The following is an 18,596-nucleotide window of genomic DNA, read 5'->3' on the forward strand; positions in this document are numbered from 1 at the left end:
TTAAAAAGCTCTGTGATGATCATTTAGAAAACAGTCAAATGCAGAATACAGGCAATGAAGAGATGCTGTAACTGGAACAGAACCAGTAAGTGTGAGGAATAGAAGTTGTAGAAAAATAAGGATGCTATGAAGAAGATGTAGAACATCTCTGCACCAGATTTATTACTGCTGAATGCTGTGATATACCTGTTTTATAAGGTATTAAGGATGAGAAGCTTGCAGCTGGGGAAATCACAAGAGGAAGTACTGAATCAAGATTATGAATTAAAAAATTAAGTATACAACTGGCTGCTAAATCCAGACCTTTGGAAGAAAGTGAAGGGCTAAATGACTGAACACCTATCAAAAACTGAGAAATATTTATAAGATCAAATTATCGTAGTCTGAAGACCTGGTATAGATAATGGATTCATACCAACTTGGATTAAGATCTGGAATCTTGCTTCATATTTTTCAAGCCTATCAGTATGTTATAAGTCTTAATGCAGTTTTGGCTGAGCTTGATAATCTTGCATGTTTATCCATGATCTTTAAACTGTACATGTGTGGGTTTTTTTAGAAATGAAAAGCAAAGTCAGCTATTTCAGAAGAACTGCAAGTAATCTGGTTAGCACAGTTTGTGAATTGCATTTTTGCAGCTATTTAGGTTCTGACTATAGTCAGAATAACTATAACCTATAATATCTGCTGTTAGCACTTAATGTGATAACTTTGACCAGGGAACTTCAGCCTTATCTCCTTTAAGTTTTCTAATTCTTTTCTTCTGTCAGAAGTTTGGGAAAATTTCTTTCTCTCATGGCTTCACTTTCTTGATTGACTTCATATCTTTATGTGTGTGTATAACAGGGATTACCCTGTGATTAAGAAAAAAGAAAAATAATCCTGTGTTATGCCCCAAATTTCCTCAGCTGATAACTTTGGAAATGCTGAAAGCTGCTTTAGTGATTTGTTTTGTAATCATAGATTCATAGAATGGTATGTGTTGGAAGGGAATTTAGAGACCATCTCATTCCATCCCCGTGCTGTGGGCAGGGACACCTTCCACTATACCAGGTTGCTCAGAGCCCCATCCAGCCTGGCCATGAACACTTCCAGGGATGGGGCATCCACAGCTTCTCTGGGCAACCTGTTCCAGTGCCTCACCCTCACAGTGAAGTATTTCTTCCTAACATCTAATGTAAACCTACTCTCTTTTAGTTTGAAGTAATTTTCCCTTGTCCTATCACTACATGCTCTTGTAAAAAGTCTCCATTTTTCTTGTAGGCTTCCTTTGTGGACTTGGAAGGCTGCAATTAGGATACCCCAAAGCTTTCTCTTTACCAGGCTGAACAATCCCAATTCTCTTAGCCTTTTCTTCTAGGAGAGGTGCTCCATCCCTTTAAACATCTTAGTAGCCCCCTTCTGGACTCATTCCAGCAGGACCATGTACTTTTTGTGTTGGGGCCCCAGAGCTGATGCCGCACTCTAGATGAGGTCTCAGCAGATCAGAGCAAAGGGGCAGAATCCTCTCCCTTGCCCTGCTGGCCACGCTGCTTTGGATGCAGCTCAGGATGCTGTTGGCTTTCTGGGCTGTGAGTGCACATTGCTGGGCCATGTTGAGCCTTTCATCCACCAGCACCCTCAAGTTTAGGCAGGGCTGCTCTTCATCTGTTCTTCCCTCACTGTCTGAGGACTATCCTTGCACAGACAGTAGTCCAGAAAGCATTTGTCTAGACTCAAAGGCATATCACTGCTTAACATGAAATAACTAAAAAGGGAAATACTGGGAAACAAATCGGCTGTAATTTTTTTTTTTCTCAAACAAAACAGCAACACATAGTTATGCTGGAGAGGTGCTGATCAGGAAGTGGAAACAGCCAATCTGTTAAAACTGTATTGCAATACTGGATAGCATACAGAAGTCTTGAACTGTAGGAGGCCTTTCATATATGAAAATTGCTTCTTGATGACATGACAAGTGAAGGCCCTGCTGGGTATGACTGGGCAACGTGTTCTCTGTGCAGGCTCTGTTGTCATTGAGCTCCAACCCAAAAACTTAGAGGAACTGTTAAAGAGGGAAATGGCAAGAGAGCCTTCAAAATCAGAGGTGCTAGTATCATATAGCAAGGCCATGGCTGTTGTATAAAGACCAGCCCTACAAATTAATAGCTTAGTCAAGTCGGACTGTTGCATTTCCATTCATAGCAGTAAACTCGTGTATCACCAATGTTAGAAGCTGTTGGTTTTCAATCATTGTGCTCACTTGAAGAGAAAGTGCACAAGTCTGTCTTCTAACAAAAAGCTTTTAACTTTCCTCTGTCATGTTTCACTGTCTTTTCATGGTAAGGGTTTCCTCTCATGGGATGTTTCAGAAGACCATGCTGAGCAAAACAGCTACCATTTTTCATTCAGGTGTAGCACAAGACAATTCCAGTTTGAAGTAATGCCCTGTCTGGCGTTGATTCTGCTTGTGAAGTTGGGAGCTCTGACTAATTTTTCAAATATTAACCCAGTAGCCCTCTAAGAAGCCACCAACAGACTTCCACAAAGCAGCTTCTAAAGTGTGTCAGGCCAGGCCTTCGTGAGCCCTGGCAGAGGCTGCTGTGGTGATGCACTAAATTAGTTCACAGTTTGACTTGCTCATCACACGCGAGCTGTGTTGAGGGAACCACGATCCTGTCGTGGCAGGGAGGAGAGGATGAGGAGTGCTTGGAGCTTTCAATGGTGAGCTGATTGCATGAGGGATGTTGAGACCAGTACAAGTCTGGTGTTTCTAATTGCTTGGTTATGGAGTTAACCAGAACAGGACAAGTGCTCTGACCTGCCTCTGCAGAGGACATGATGTGGAATGTGTTAACCCACACTTCCAATCACACAATCATAGAATGGTTTGGGTTGAAAGGGACCTTAAAGATCATCTAGTTCCAACCCCCCTGCTGTGGATGGACAAGAACAGTTTCCACTAGACCATCCAATCTGGCCTTAAACATTTCCAGAGATGGTGCATCCACAACTTCTCTGAGTAACCTGTTCTAGTGTCTCATCATCCTCACAGTAAAGAATTTATTTCTAGTATCTAATCTAAACTTGCTCTCAGATTGAAGCTGTTGTCCTTTTTCCTGTCACTATGTGCCCTTGTAAAATGTAGTGTGAGCATATTCCAGAGGTGTAGTGATCATGTTCCAGCATTCCCTTAAAGAAAGAGACAGTTGGGATATATTGTTTTATTTTAGTACTCAGAGACCCCCTTGAGGGTTCAGGGATCAAGTGTGATTAGTAGAGCTCAGATATGCCCTGACATGCCTGGGAGCTTCACACAGTTAAGGCAGACTAACAAAGTCCTTCTCAGCTGAAGTCCTGTATATACTCTTGGTGTGTTCTAAAGGTGATAAACCACAATTTAATACAAACTCTTAAGTGTTTTCTCCCATTCTGCATTCCTTCATATGAGACAGGTTAGAACTGGAATTCAGGGTTAGAATTAGAAATAATAACCACAGCTCTTTGCAATGAAAATAAAATCCTTAAATTTTCAACATTTGCCTCTTTTAATTTTAGAGAGAAGAGATGGGGAAGGAGGGTTTTAACAGGACTCTTCATATTTGTGATTGGCACATTCCAACCTTAAGGAGCTTTTCAGAAGTATTACCAAGACTACCTCCTAAGAAAACTATGAAACCAGCGTTGTAAAAACTGACATTGTATTATTCCTGATAGCACAAATCAAACGTATGAATTCTGTTGCAGGGGCATCCCATTTGCTGCTGTTCATATTGTTCATGTAATTTCAATTTCATTTATAATATTTTTCAAAGCCAAACCTGAATGTGTTGTTCGCTAAAGTCAATTAGTGGTTGTCCTCAGCTGAAACACAAAATGCATTTTCTATGAGTCATTAATAAAATCAGCACTAATGGTGATTGCTACAGAAAGCAACTGAAAGGACAAACAAACGGTTGAACGGTTTTCAGTTTAGCAGGTTCAGTTCGGTGCATTACTGGACTAAACCCTTCATAAACTCTTGTTGGTTTGGCTCGGGGAAGCTTTGTGCCGGCTGTTTCCCACTTTAGCTTTTTTGCTGAAATGCCCCTAAACAAAAATAAATCCTTCTGTCCTTATCTGTTGGTGTGACGACTCAAATTAACACATGGTTTTTGACTAACCTGAAAGAACTTGCCAGGTGCTGGAGGTTTTCTATTTGCATCTTGGTTCACAAATATAAGTTTAGGGTTTTATGTTTAAAAAAAAAATTCTTGGAAATCGTTGATCGTATCTTTACATAAATTTAAATAGAGAAGTTTAGGGCCAAAAATACAATACTGCTCTTTTACAGCTTTTTTTTTATAGACCCTTCCCCCTACTCTTTGCCCTTGGAGAGCAGAAATTTTGTAATATGAGGTTCTTTCCCCCTCCCCTCAACTTCCAAAATCTGATAGTCTAGATTCAGGCTTCTAGTGCTAACTAGAACCTCAGAAATGTATGTACAGCAGCGGTGGAGACGATGTTCTGAAAAACATCTGTAAAAACATTACTTGGAAAACCCACTGAACATGAAATAACGAGTAGCATTTTTAGTCCTTCTTATTCTCATGCAAGTTGTTTTGTGAGTGCTCACTGTGTATAAGAATCACTGGACAGTTTCCTTTCACATATAAAATGTATATTAGTATAACTAAGATATAATCAAACTGATTATCACTCTCAGTGACTTCAGAATACCTTTGATCATTGCAAAGGAGCAGACACCTGTATAGGTACTGCATTTGTCTAACAGTACTTTTGGCCCTTTATCCTCTTCAGAGCCGAAATATTTCTTGGTATTGTACAATTGAATCTGTGTGTGCTCTGCAAAGGTCCTGTTTTCAGTCATTGAACCATTCTCTGACATTTGGTGCATGGAGTTATGTCATTCTGCTACTGCAAAATTCTACAAGTTCTACCAAAAAACCCCAAATGCCAGTTTTTACAAGTGTAGTTAAAATGAAGCTGGAGTTTTAAAAATAAGATTCTATTTAAGTAGAATAGAAACAGAGTTTTCCTTATAGCAGACTGTTATATTCCTGAGCACTAAATGAAATTCTGTTTAATAACAGATATTTAATTATCTTTTTGAAAAGCCAATGATATTGACGAAGTCTTGTTCTTTAGTCTTACTGACTTTTCCAAATGTGACATAACCGTTCAGTTTCCAACCTTAGTAGATCAACCTCTAAAATAATTAGAAATTTGAATATTGACAGAATTCCATTACTACCCTATTGACTGTAGTGTAAAGCTTCTGCACATATATGTATGCACCTGAAATCTGGTTTAATCCCTTGATATTCACTGCAGCAGAACTGACTTATTAATTCCGGAATCTGTGATGAAATTACACAAGTGTTGTTGTTGTTTCTCAAATAACAGTGAATTTTAGAAATTTTACTTAACTCTCCCTTGTTTCAACTTTGACAATCTTGAAATCTGAATACTTGCCCTAGTTTTGTTAGCTCTCACTGTATCGGTTCAACTGCAGCACTCAGTTTCAGGGCCTACGAGAGAAATCTAGTTTTGGTGGTTACTCTGCTGAAACAGAAAACAAGTAAATTATATTTTATTTTAGTGATTTTTTGGGGACAATGTTAACAGGTTAAATACACCAAAAGAAGTGGAAGCACTGCTTTCTTTGATGGGGGCATCAGTTTGGATCTCCATGTGAGCAATGAGCAAAAGGTCCGGGGTGTGTGTGTGTGTTGGAAGGGATGGGTGTTTGGTGGTGAAGGTGATTGATGGAGAAAGGAAAGTGAGCAGTGATTTCAGATTAACAAGTGGAAAGTAGTAGTGAATTGAGAAGAGCAGAAAAATGCTGTGTTTGGCATCTCATTGCCCTAGAAGTTTGGGTCTGTACCCATTCCATATGTTTGGGATGTTATATTACCTAATAATATAAATAGATTCTGTATAATTTAAAAGGCTCGTTCAATAGATTTTAATTGGATACTCTGAGGAAAAGCATATTTGGAGAGATAAAGCATGACTGGCATAGCTGTCAGCTGAAGAAATGTTTGAATAACAGTATATATGCAAGAATACTCATTAAATAAAGGGGATGTATTGCTTTGTATAGGATTTTAAATGGTGTTTCTCTTTTCATCAGTTTTTGTGCTCTGTGAGCTTTTCCCTTTGTTTCGAACAAATACCATGTTTTGAAATGAGTATCTGCTCTGTAGCACCTAATTTAGTGTGTGTAGGGGAAGTGGCACAATACCTGTTTTGAGTTGTTCTGTCCTTCCTTCACTGAATAATTTTAGTGAATTGTCATTCTTAGGGAACAAAGTGTCCTTAATTTTAAAAAAAAGATGTAAATAAAGACTTCCATACAGTTGACATAAAATTTGTATTTGTCTTTCCATCTTTATTAATATGTAATTTTCATTCAACCTGGAATATTGCATCTGCTACTGGATTCAGGTTTATTAATGACACTGCTGACTAGGGACAAATTTGGAGCCTGTTGAAATTTTCACAAGAAGCTGGCTTCAAAAGTCTTCGACTTAGCTTACTCTGTTGTAGTCACCGTTGCAATGATTGCTGCCACCTAACATTTCATGCTTTGCAGTTTGACAGTGGCAAGCAAACTGCAAGGTAAAAAAATAGTGGTGTTTCTGTCTTTCTTCTATGCTTTTGTACCCTATATTAAGTGTTGTAGGTAGCTGTTTGTTTACTTGGCATAAACTGTTCTGCTTTGAAAGGATCTTTTGAGACGGTTCCTCGATGGTGCCTGCAGGGTATATGTGCACAGGAAAGGCAGTAGTGTCTTGGGGCACAGATATACAAATATTATGATCCTGGGTAGTTCTATTTTCAAAAAGAGCCACAAGCAGCAGGGTTCAGCAATTAAGTGTCTTCCTGTTGCTGATATGTTTAAAAAAAAAGAAAGTCTATACAGCATGTGTGAGGAAAATCTAATTCCAGCAATCAATGTAAGAATATCTACACAAAGAATCCCGAGTCTCATGTGTGAATACCTCCCTCATACAATCTTGTGGCAGTGTTGAATTTCAAGTATCCAATTGTGATGAATGATATTTGAGCCTATTATTATAATTATTATTTTAACCAAGAGAAACAAAACTAGATGGTAGGGTGGGATCCTCAGGAGTTACCAACTCTGGCCAAACTGTGTTTGGCTCGAAGTTGCTGAGAGTTTCACTGTTGATTTTTGTGGGAGATGGGTTAGGTCACTGCACAGTACTTTTGAAATCCCACCTCTAACTATTTCTGAGTTGAGTGTGAGATTATTTCCTCACAGGGAGGAGTCCATCACCACAGCTTTCCAAAAACACAGGTGATAGACATCAGTCAAAATACCAAATTCCAGTAAGTTAAACCATCTCCTTTCTGAGAAGTTTTATTAATAAAGCTAACAGGATGAGCATTTGTGAGCACAGTAGTGAAAAGTGAGCTGTGGGCTTCAATGGAAGTTTTAAGTGTTGAAGATGTCCAGGATCAGGCTTTGGATGAGCCATTTGGGACCATGTGTGGTCTCTCATAGGCTGGTTTCATGCTTGCTTGCAGTAGTTGGAATTAGCCAGCCATGACCAAAAAAAGAACATTGCAGGTCTTAAATTTGTGCTGGTGCTACTTCTGCTTTTAGAGTGAACACGACCTGAAAGCCCCTCTGCACTCAGCCTGTGAAAGGCACTCAGCATGTGCCATAGCTTCTGAAATCTGCAGAACAGCTTGCGTCAGTGTGTGCTGGAGGAGCGAACCTTCTGGCATGTGCTGCACTCTGGAGCTAACCCATCTCCTGCCCTCAGTTTTCAGTTTTTCAATGGTATGGAGTTGCTAGAGGTGATGGGGAAAGAATAGCATGTAAATTTACTTTCGGGTCTCAGGCCTCATTTTACTGGAGTGACTCACTCAAAGCGATACTAGTGTCCAAGATAAACCTCTCAGATGTGTCATACAAATGCTTATTATCATAATTAATCTGTCAATATACTTGATTATCCTTAGCTCAGCAGCCTATCAATATAAGTCTTACTGCTGCACTATCTTTCTAAATGAATGTGTCTATACAAGTTGTTTTAGATCAGCTTTTGGCTGTGTAGCCCTCCTGGTTTCCCACAATGTTTCTGACTGTGATTGATTCCCACAATCTCTGTGACATAGTGGTGAAGTTTGTGCACCCTGCAGAGCTGTGTCATGGTGCTGGGATCAAGATCTCTTGTAAAAGGGCTTGCTCTTGGTGCAATGGCAAGCGAAGAAACTAAGTGTGTGTAGGGGAAATACGGAGGGGTTTCTGAGCCAGAAAAGCAAAGAGGTTGTAGATGATGCTGCCTCAGGTAGCCACACACTTGAGCAGTGGAAATTCCTCTTCTTCCCCCAGCTGGCAAATAAAATGCCTGGTGGGTGCAGATTGTGTTCCACCTCGTTGGTAAAGGATCTCTTGCGCATAAATGTGCGACTTTCCACGTGTGATGTTGAACATGTGGGATTATTACACGAGTGTGCATTGTTACAAAGGGTTACATTAAGGTGCATTATATAATGACCCTTTTGCTTGAATTCTTATCTTCACAAGTGCATCTGAAGAATTCATAACTCGGCATCTGAGATAATTCAAAAGAGTTCCAGTGAATAATGTAGTTTTTGTGTGTCTGAGCTGCAGATTGTATTCTTGGAAGCCCTATTTGAGAAGTCAGCTAAAAGTGCTTTCAGAGGTGTTCTATTTTTTAAGAGTCATAGGAGCAAAGAAAACTTTGAAAATAAAATGACAGTTGAAATGAGTGTTGACAATGCAAAGCAGTAGTATAGGATTATAGATATGTTGTTTTAATTATAGATATTTTAAATATATCCAGTAACATTTTTAATGCATCAGAAATGGTCCCTACTTGATCTTGTAACTTATGATAGCTAACTAAGAAAGAGAGGCTGACTCTGTGGAAGAAAAGTTTGAGTTTTATGGTTGTCCTTCTTGAGAGTTTCCAGAAATAAAAAAACAAAATCCATACCACAAACATGTTTCTTCTTTGAAATACATCTTGTTTGGCTTATCGACTAGGTAAAGAAAAATGATTGTGTGAGTTTAAAAGGAACTGCATATCACAGTTTTAGATTGTAACATCTGTTCAGAGAAAAGGAAGGGTGGGAAAAGATGTAACTTTGTTTTCGTAGGAGTGTAAGAACAATTATGTTCTTGAAAAAGAAGAAAGAAGTTTAGATCTTTTTAGTAAAGATACTCCTTTCTTTAAAAGCTCACTATGGAACCTTGGGAGAAGCATGACTAAGCTATATGCTGGTATCTTAGCAATGTGAAAGCAAGTGTTTTAAAATCTGACTGTCAGGAGATGATCTTTGCTTGTCTGAATGATGGTGTTGCTTCCTCAAAATCATTAATATTCCACCAGCATAGAGCAAGACTTGTGGTGTGTTTAACTTGAATCTTTTCTTCTCATACCTTTTTGCTTCTTTACACAGGGAATGAAGTATCTGTGCATTCCTGCTGCTGACTCACCCTCACAGAACTTGTAAGTACTCTTTAAAAATAAATCACAAAACCCCAGAAATCCCATGGTACCATGATGCCTATTCTATAATTTGCTGAAAGCTCTGATTCTGATCTCTAATGAGTATTACACAAATGTGGGGCTTAATCCCTTAAGAAAACACAGTAACACTTCATTTCACCCAGCTTTTTGTGTGTGTTTGTAAGAGGCTCAGTATGTAAACACTCTTCATTTATGGCCTTAAACTTCAGGAATTCCATAGTGGGTCTGGGCCTAATTCAATCACAGTTTATTCTAGCCACTGTTTTTGTAAATCTTTGTGTTTTTCTCCTTTTTTTTTTCTTTTTTTTCTTTTTTTCTTTTATTTTTTTAGTGCCAACTGCAACCATTAATGAAACAAAATATTTGAAAGAGTTTTGAAGCCTGGTGCCTCAAGGGTTGAAATAAATTCCTCACAGTGGGCCTTCAAAACAAAGTCCCTGTGTGGAAACTACCCCTACTATCTGCTGGGGACTTCTTGAACCTGCCTGAGAAGTCCCTGCTGCTCTTAGTATAAGCTGGCATGGCAGGGAGTTTTCTGCCCTGCAGTGACTCTCACCTTGAGGACATAGGGACTGCAACTGGGGTGTCCAAGCCTTGCTCTTTCTCATCTCTGCTGAAGTTCACATAATGCTAATTGACTTACCCCTGGTTTTAACTGAGCATTGCAAGTCTTGATTCCAAAGAGAAATCAAAACAAAAGAACTTGGATGGGGACCAACTCTTTTCTTCTAGAGCTCACTGTTTATGTTGGGGAGAGATGAGGGGGGTTTCAGCCACATCCTGCTACCAAGTTTTGGTAGAGAAACAAAAGAAGGAGGCCTGGTAGGTACGGAAGGAAGTGCAGCACTGCTTTTCTCTTGTATCACAGCAATATTCCGGCTCGTGCTTTTGGAGGATATTTTTAGAGTATGTGTTTCTCATACTCTAGAAAGATTCCAGTGTGGCACTTGATGTGTGGTGATTTGCCTTTTCATTCTGCATTTCTGTCATGATTCTAGGGGAAGGGAAAAAATAAAAAAGCGCCACACCCCACCCCGCAATAAAAAACAACCTAATCCCCTAAATTTCAGGTCTGTAATGAGAAGGCAGATGGCTAACTGCTTTTGTCATGGACAACTTCCATGGCCTTAATATTTAGACTAAAAATAATTAAATTTAAAGAAATATCTTTTTGGGAAAGAAAGTTAATATGAGATTAGAGGAAAACATTCACATGTCATTAATTGTTCATTGGCATTTTGAGGTGTGTAGCATTTTTGACAACGTTTTCTAAATCTGCTTCCTTTGTTAATAGAGATAATTGAGAAAGGGATGAAAGAGAAAGGATGGCATTTATGATGAACATTAATCAATGTACAGTTCCCTCACTGTTAAATATCAAAGAGTTATAGTGAAAAACCAGCTCCTGTGCTTGAGCTGTCTGGTGCAGTACCAAGGCTCTTAAGGCTTCTGTAAGAAGATAGAATATTTGCATGAGTATTGTTTCTGTTACGCTGCAGGCATCTAAAATACTTGCTTTGGTATCAGGTGGTTGCAAGCAAACGTCATTACTTCTAATAGTGATACATTCTATCACTTAAAATAAAACTTGATGAGTAACTGATTTTTCTTCTTTTACTTTATACAGTCCAGGCCTTCAAGTAAAATCAAATCATGATACTTACAAATAGCACCATTGCTTGCTCTGCACAAGCAGTCTTCTGAAAGCAAGAGGAAGTTGTCTTTTTTTGGCCTGTGAGGACTGGATGCAGTCTTATCAAGAGTGGTTAACCATACTGCCTGTGCCCACTGTGGAGGGAGGGATAGCTAGGGAACAGGTAAAGGGAATTGGTCCCTCTACAACATCTTTGCTTGTCTACCTTCTTCTTCTGAAAGAGGGATTCTGCTGGTGTGAGGGAGAAAAGACAACTAACCAAGCAGCATCCTGTATTGAAGGTTCTTGTGTTCTCTTAGCAGTGGTTGACGGGCACAACTGATGGGGTGCACACTGCTCTCTTGTCTGTTTTTCAACAGCAAGGACCTACTGGAAGCCTTTTACCCACTGAATTTTGGGACTGTGAGCTCTTAATGCGCTTCAGTTTTTCTGAAGAGAACCTCTGGTTTCTTATGTGTATAATGCACATTTGCTCCTAGAAAACTTGTTTAGTGGAGCTCTTTTCCTCAGAGGGATGACTTGCCAGGGAAATACAGCAGGGATTCCCCTTTTAGCATGTGGGTGTTCACTAAAGTGTCTCAAAAGCTTTATTTTACTCCCCTGTTCTGCCCCTAGCAAGCATAGGAAGAAAGCAATTGCTTTTCAGACTCAAGGTACTTCCTAGATGTTAAATCAACATTTTCCCTGGTCTGTGAGAATTTTACCTTGGGCCAGTAACTGCTCCAGAAATGTCATCTTCTATAGAACTTGTCACTAAAAACTTACTTCTGTAGAAATAAAATCTTCCCTTCCTGCCCTGTTCCAGTTAATTTTCTTTGGCTGCGTGTTTCTAAGGAATTAACCTCCAACAGTCAGGTGCTTAGTGGTGATAATACAGAAGCCAGATGGCCTATTAAGAGAAGAAAATTTTCATAGATTTTTTTCTTTTACATCACCAGAGGAAAGAAGCATTGAGATGCTTTATCCTATCTGATTTGGATGTTGTTTTTTTAACCTTTATAAATATTTCTAAAAGTCCAACTAGCAAGGGATGAAAATATAGCTCTGGTATCATAACTGTGCTCTTGGTCTAGTTTTGAATTATGCAGCGTGCTAATGCGTAAGTTTAGATAACTCTTACAACATCCTGGTAGGGGCATTGTACTGGTGGTTCTTCCTGTGGTGTTTTCCCACTGTGAAGATGATGCAGTTCAGGACCCAGCTTTCAGCTGGGAGATGCAGGAGCCAGATATCATGTAATAAATTGTCCTGAAGTCCAACAAATGGGCTGCAAATCAACACATTTGTCAAGTGCTTTCCTGTTAGAGATGATAGTCAACTGTTTTGTGGTTAATGTAAGACTTACCATTCTTCTTTGTGCCTGGCACTTTGTGCCACACAGCTAACTGGTCCTCAATCTTAGTTTTCATCTAAACATGATTTTACCATAACTTTGAAAATGAGTTTAGGCAACTGTGTCTGCTGGCTCCAGAAGAGACCCTGATGCCGTATGGTTGTGGAGGAGGACCTCCTTTTCTCTGGCTCAAGGTGGGGAGGGGCCAGGGTGCTGTAGAGCAGCACTAATTCTAGGCCTGACTATTTCTTGTCTCATTTTCATGAATGCCTGTAAACACACTTGAAAGCACATCAGCAGACTGAGCATCAGCAGTGAGGGAGGGTGAAGAAAACTGGGTGAATGGAGTTCACAATGTTTATTGACTTGCAAAGGTGTTATTCTCAGTCACAGATACTTTTCAAACCAGATTGTTGGAAGTATCTTACCAAAACGTGTGAGACCATTGAAATTAATTCATTGGTGCATGAAGCTGCCCTCCTGGCCTGATTTTCTAAAGAGAAATAGAAAAGATGAGAAGATCAGGTTGTGAGTACAGACCTAACCAAGATTCAGCTGAGTGAATGCTTTCAATCTCAGTTAAGCTCTTCACTGTGCAATAGCAAAACCTCTTGCACACATAGCCAGTGATCTCATTTGTCCTCTGTTTGCTTATGTGAAACCTCTTGTCCTCCGCTGGCAGACCTGAGCACCATGACTTGTTAGAACTCAGCCAGTTGAGGTAGAGTATCAGTGTGGCAGCCCGAGAATCTGTGCATTTGTAAGGCTTAGTCATCACTTAGCCCACATACTTCACCAGTTCCTTGAGAAACATAAAACCCTAAGTTAACCTGCTGTCCTAAAGCTTGGGATTGCATTGTGCCTTGAGATTTTCCAAATAAGCTGCTTAGGTCTTCTCTAGCTGTGTTTTCCATGTTGCATCCAGTGATGCAGTTACTGCATTGGAGAGGGAATCCCAGGCTTTGGGATCTTCTTTTTGTTTATTCCAGTTAGGTATCCATGCCTTTGCAGGTTCTGCAGGCAGTGACACTCTGTTGCATCAGTGTTGTCCTTCAGGTCAGGAGTGTTTACAGTATCAGCAGCTGCACTGTTAGGCAGGAAGGGAAGCTTCCTTTTATGTGGGTATTCCTGATTTTTGTGTGGCTGCTGGTGCTGGGCTGAGGTTTTTTTCTTTTACCCTTGTGGTATAATATTCACCCAGAAAGGGGAAACATCTTGAATACAGGACGTTGTGTTTCATGGGTGTTGAGCGCAATGTGCTTTCAGGTTTGCCCTTGCCAACAGGCCTGGTAATGACTGCCCCCTAAAAACCCCTTTCCTCTGCCTGTGTTGCCCACATTGCAACTGCTTGTGAGCTTGAATTGCAAGAGCACTCAAAGGCCACAGTGAACTCCAGCTCTGTTGAACTAAGAGGTGCTTCTTGCAACTGTGGTGAACTACAGGCAGTGCCAAAGGCTTCGCATTCAGAAAGGCAGGGTGAGCAACTTGGAACTGGGATGCAAAGAGGCAGTGCTACATATTTACTCAGATGATGACAGCTGCCCACGTGCTATCCTTCACTATGCCCTACTTAAAGTGAAAGGGGCATGTGTAAAGGATAATGAGATTGTAAACCCTAACGTTTGCAAACAGAGTCTTTCTCTACATTTTCTCCTCTGCTGCTTTAAAACAGGCGGGCTGTAGGCTGACACCCTGAATATGGGCAGAAGGGGTACTGCTGTCTGAAAGGAACTAAAGAAAACAGGGCTTGAATTGAGCATTTTTTCATTGCAGAGACAAAAGGGAGTGGTTTCACATAGACAAGCAGAAAGTCTTAATGTTTAGATATGCCCTAGCACATGGCTTGAAGGAGGAGGAGGTAAAGTTAAGCATAAGGTAGCAGGTGGTGTCTCTGTGTGAGACATTATGTCTGGAGAACTGCTCGTGTAGTTGTGCTGAGTTCCCTCTGAGCACACAAGGACATGTGAGGCCAAGTCACTGCTTCAAAGAAGAATCAAGCACAAACTGAAATACAGACTTGACAATCATCAGAATAAAGTTTAGCACACTGTACTGCCTAAAATACCAGTTTCTTACTCTGATAGAATGGTGGATAACTTCTGCTGCTGAGTTTTGTGTTTCGTTGGCAGACAATAACTTTTACTTTGTACAACCTGTATTCAGTTCTAAATTCTAGAAACAGTGTGAAGTGAGCTTTCGGATATATTTCTTTCTTTCTAAGTAGTGATTTTACTAAATACAGCACTTTCTTTATCCCCCTTCTGCTTTTGTTTTCAGAGCAAGGCATTTCAGAGAGAGCATCAAATTTATCCATGAGTGCCGGCTCACAGGTGAAGGCTGCTTAGTTCATTGGTATGTATACTCCTTGCTAAAATAAACTTTTTAAGGGTTTCTCTATCTTGATTTGGATGTTCATAATTTTAATAAAGTAGTGGTAGCAAAACCTCTTGGATTGAATTGCCCCCTTTATTCAAAAAGCCCCAGAAGATTTGCAAATGCTATTAAAGCCTTATGCTAGGACTTCTGAGTCTCTGGGGTGAGCAGCTGCTTGGAGATGAAAGGAGCCTAAGAAATTATTCTTGACCTTCTCTTATCAAATATTTTTATAGGATTGATTTGACTAGGAATGTGTTGGCTAGAGACATATTATTTATTTCCCATCATTTTAATCACTGGATTTCTAAATGTGATTTCCATAATCCTAATAATTTCATTCATTTCTTTAACAACTGTTTTGGTGACTTCAGAGTTGTTAAAAAAACCCTATCTGAATAGAAATTGATTTTTTTTCCCTCTTTCTTTTCTTTAAACTGCTGAAGCATTCAAATGTTGTATTTGTTAATAGCAAGACCCTGATTGGAGAGATGCTCCTGGGACTGTGAAGAATAGAAAAGGAAATCCCACTCTGGGTTTTTTCTCACTCTCTGCTATTGGTTGTGGTCTTTGTGCTGTATGTCCAAGGGACATACCTGAGTCTGTACTGGGAATCAGAGTCATCTCGTGATTTGAACACTGGACTTGTACACAGGCCCTGAGCATAAATCCTCACTTTGCTATTGACTCATGACAGGGCTGCTCACGAGCCATTTGGTCAGTCTTCATGTATGGAAAACAGGAATAAGTAGTCTGAGTACTGACAGAGTTTTAAAAAATATATATATTTAAATTTGTGAAGTATTTCAGAAACATTAAATGGTGAAAGAGTCTGGTAAATCTTTCTTTTTATTTTGGTAAATATAACTTTAACACATTCTTTATGCTCCCAATAGAAATAGTTCTGAGTTTGTTCAGTGTTGTCCAACCAGGCATAATGAATGATTCTTAATCTATCCCAACTTTTTCTCTGGGCAAACTGGAGTCCTGAGAATTTAATCTGCTCAATGCAGTGGATAACAGAAAGAGGAACTCGAGCAACCAGACATATGTACCACTTATTGGTTCAGTTAAAGTTCATTTTGGCCTCATGAAATTGCAGCCTTTATTCATGGTGGAGAGGAAACAGTCTTATTTCACTGCTCTGATCTATATAAACAGAATAAAGAAAGTGGGTGACTTCTGCCTTTTTAAAACAAAAATCTAACTTAGAATGTGTGCACTCTCCCCTGCTTTTGTGTATTTTTAGCATGACTACTTCATGCTTATTTCTTCCTTTTCAGCCACATATGAATTACCACTCAAAATACACTTTCTTGATCATGTAGATTTTTTTCTGTTGCATTTGAAAAAGCAGCACCAATACTATTTAACTCAAATATTGTAATATTTCTTCCTCATGGCAAGCAACACAGCAGTCTGCTGTGATGTTGAGAAGTGATGCTTTTAGTGACAGTTATAGTGAAGTATGGCACTGCTTCAGTGTATTTCACCCCCTTTTCCATGCAGCCTTGCAGGTGTCTCCAGGAGTGTCACACTGGTGGTTGCCTACATCATGACCATCACAGACTTTGGCTGGGAAGATGCACTGTCTGTTGTCCGCGCAGCGAGATCCTGCGCCAATCCAAACATGGGCTTCCAGAGACAGCTACAGGAATTTGAAAAACACGATGTTGATCAGGTACAGGAACAACAAAAAAGAGCTGTGAAACACGACTCCAAGTCAGATCATGGGCTGCTTCTCATTATTTTGTGGTCTGTGTGATTTATCTGACTCCCCGTTTTTGCCTTGAGGGCAAAAACCTTAGCCCAGCCTGCTCCATGGAGGAGATACTGATAGATCTGAAGGTATCAGGGAATGCTGGATGGGAGAAGGGATGAAGCACAGCACCTAAACAACTCCTGCCCAACCTTGCTGTCAACCTAGTGGTTGCATCTTGTGAGCTAAGACACAGTTCAAGATTAACACCTTTAGAGGGGTGAAAGGTAAAGGGTGAGTTATCAGAACCCAGCAGAAAGTGCTATGTTCTACCAGTTGTATAAAAGCAGTGGGTTTCCCCCCAACACATTCTTGTGGAATAATAGGCAGGAAAGAAATCATCATCACAAATTTTTCCTGTGCAGGAGTTAAACTAAGTCCTTGTTACGATTTGTGTATTGTGACCCCTCTCCCACCTTCTGTGGCTAAGACTTAATAAATTTTCTGATGTTTAGATCTGACCTTTTTTTTTTCTTAATTAGCCTTGGAAGGTTTTGTAGGACTAGGAGAATCAGTGAAAGAGTATTTCATAGTATTTCATGCCCAAGGGTTTCATAGAACAAAAATCAGTTTCTTACTCCAGGAAAACCCCATCCTACGCAAAAGACCTGTTCCCTGTGGGTGATTGGTGACTTCCACTTATGTTACCAACCTACTGCGGCCGTCCCTTCCATTTTCCATTGCTCAGCATGTTGTTGTTTTGTGGGCTTTTGTGCCTATTGTGCTTATTAAAAACAACAACAACAGAGGCAAACCAAAGTCAGAAAGCAAAATACATGAGACAAAGGATGTTGTTTTTTTTTTTTTAATTCCATCCCTGTCATTCTGCTGCCGAAAGCTCAGAGTTTAGAAATTACCGTTTGTTTTGCATGATGCAGTTAGCAACTGTAAATATTTGCTTTTTTTTAATATTTAACTGAATGTTTCCTGGATCGTTTGGAACTGGTGTACATGGTAGAATAAGTGATTTTTAAGAGACAAAAGTCAGAGAGGGACTTTCCAGACTTGTCTCCTTCCTCCCTTACAGTCATTTCTACTCTAATTGGTTTGGTCTAACAGCAATGACAATTAAGGCTGTATGCAAATAGCCTGATAAAGACAGTAACGTCTCTCTTTTTTCATCCACTATGGACTGCGCATTCTGTCTTTATTCACTGAGGGGGAGGCAGTAGGTTGCAAAAAGAAGTATCCACCTGTATTCACTGGCTGGGCTGTGCTTTCTTACTGTCTCTTAAAAGCAACCACATCCTTAGCAGGTGTCTGTTTACACACCTGATTTCAGTGGAATGATGCCATCTGCCAAGGGCGTTAACTTTTTTCAGATTTCAGCAGCATTTGGAGTTTTGCTGTGCCACTAAAGGGTGGTGGTATCCTGTGGGCTCTCTGGAATGTTGTCCTCTAGATCTTGGTCTTATAGGATGAGGTTTAGTCACTAAGGTCAGACACAGTTTGCACCTGTTCCAAAATTCCACCTCTTTAAGGAATGGGAGGAAGTTTCTATGTTAAGGTCTTGTCTCCCAGTGTCCTAGTAAATGATCTTTATGGATCGAGCTTCTTCATGAGCCCCAAACAGAACAAAGCTATGAAGGTTAAGATTTGGAAAATTAACATTATACCCACTGGGACACAACTGTTTGAGTCTGTGTTTACTAGATGCTTCTGCAGATAAGCTCAACAAATTTGTCAGGAATTGGACAGTTCCTCAGCTACAAGTGTCCTCAGCTGGACTCAAGTTCTCCAGTATGTAAAGAAGTGTCAGAGCTGAGTGGGTAGAAAAAGTGAACATGTGCAATTTCCACTCTTTCCTATGAGACAGAGTTATCTGTTGGCAGGTCCAAGTCAAGGAAAAGCAGCAGGGGATTTATACAATATTCGCTGGTGGAGCTTGTTGGCATACTGATATCTTGTAGCAAAAAAAAAAAAAAGAAGTGGGTTTAAAATGAGATCTCATGATAAAAGAAT

At 39.9% G+C, this 18,596-nt stretch overlaps 1 protein-coding gene across 2 annotated transcripts in view; it reads left to right on the plus strand.

Moving 5' to 3' along the window:
* The window catches only part of DUSP22 (dual specificity phosphatase 22), a 43,466-nt gene that overhangs the window by 20,218 nt on the left and 4,652 nt on the right, over positions 1–18,596 (plus strand). For both annotated transcript variants that reach the window (XM_015618044.3, XM_019005662.2), the window contains 3 exons: positions 9,445–9,494; positions 14,780–14,854; positions 16,385–16,556. In XM_015618044.3, the coding sequence (XP_015473530.1) occupies positions 9,445–9,494; positions 14,780–14,854; positions 16,385–16,556 (297 nt within the window). The remainder of the gene's footprint in view (positions 1–9,444; positions 9,495–14,779; positions 14,855–16,384; positions 16,557–18,596) is intronic.

Source organism: Parus major, chromosome 2 (genome assembly GCF_001522545.3).
Source record: "Parus major isolate Abel chromosome 2, Parus_major1.1, whole genome shotgun sequence".
In the NCBI taxonomy this organism is placed as follows: Eukaryota; Metazoa; Chordata; class Aves; order Passeriformes; family Paridae; genus Parus; species Parus major.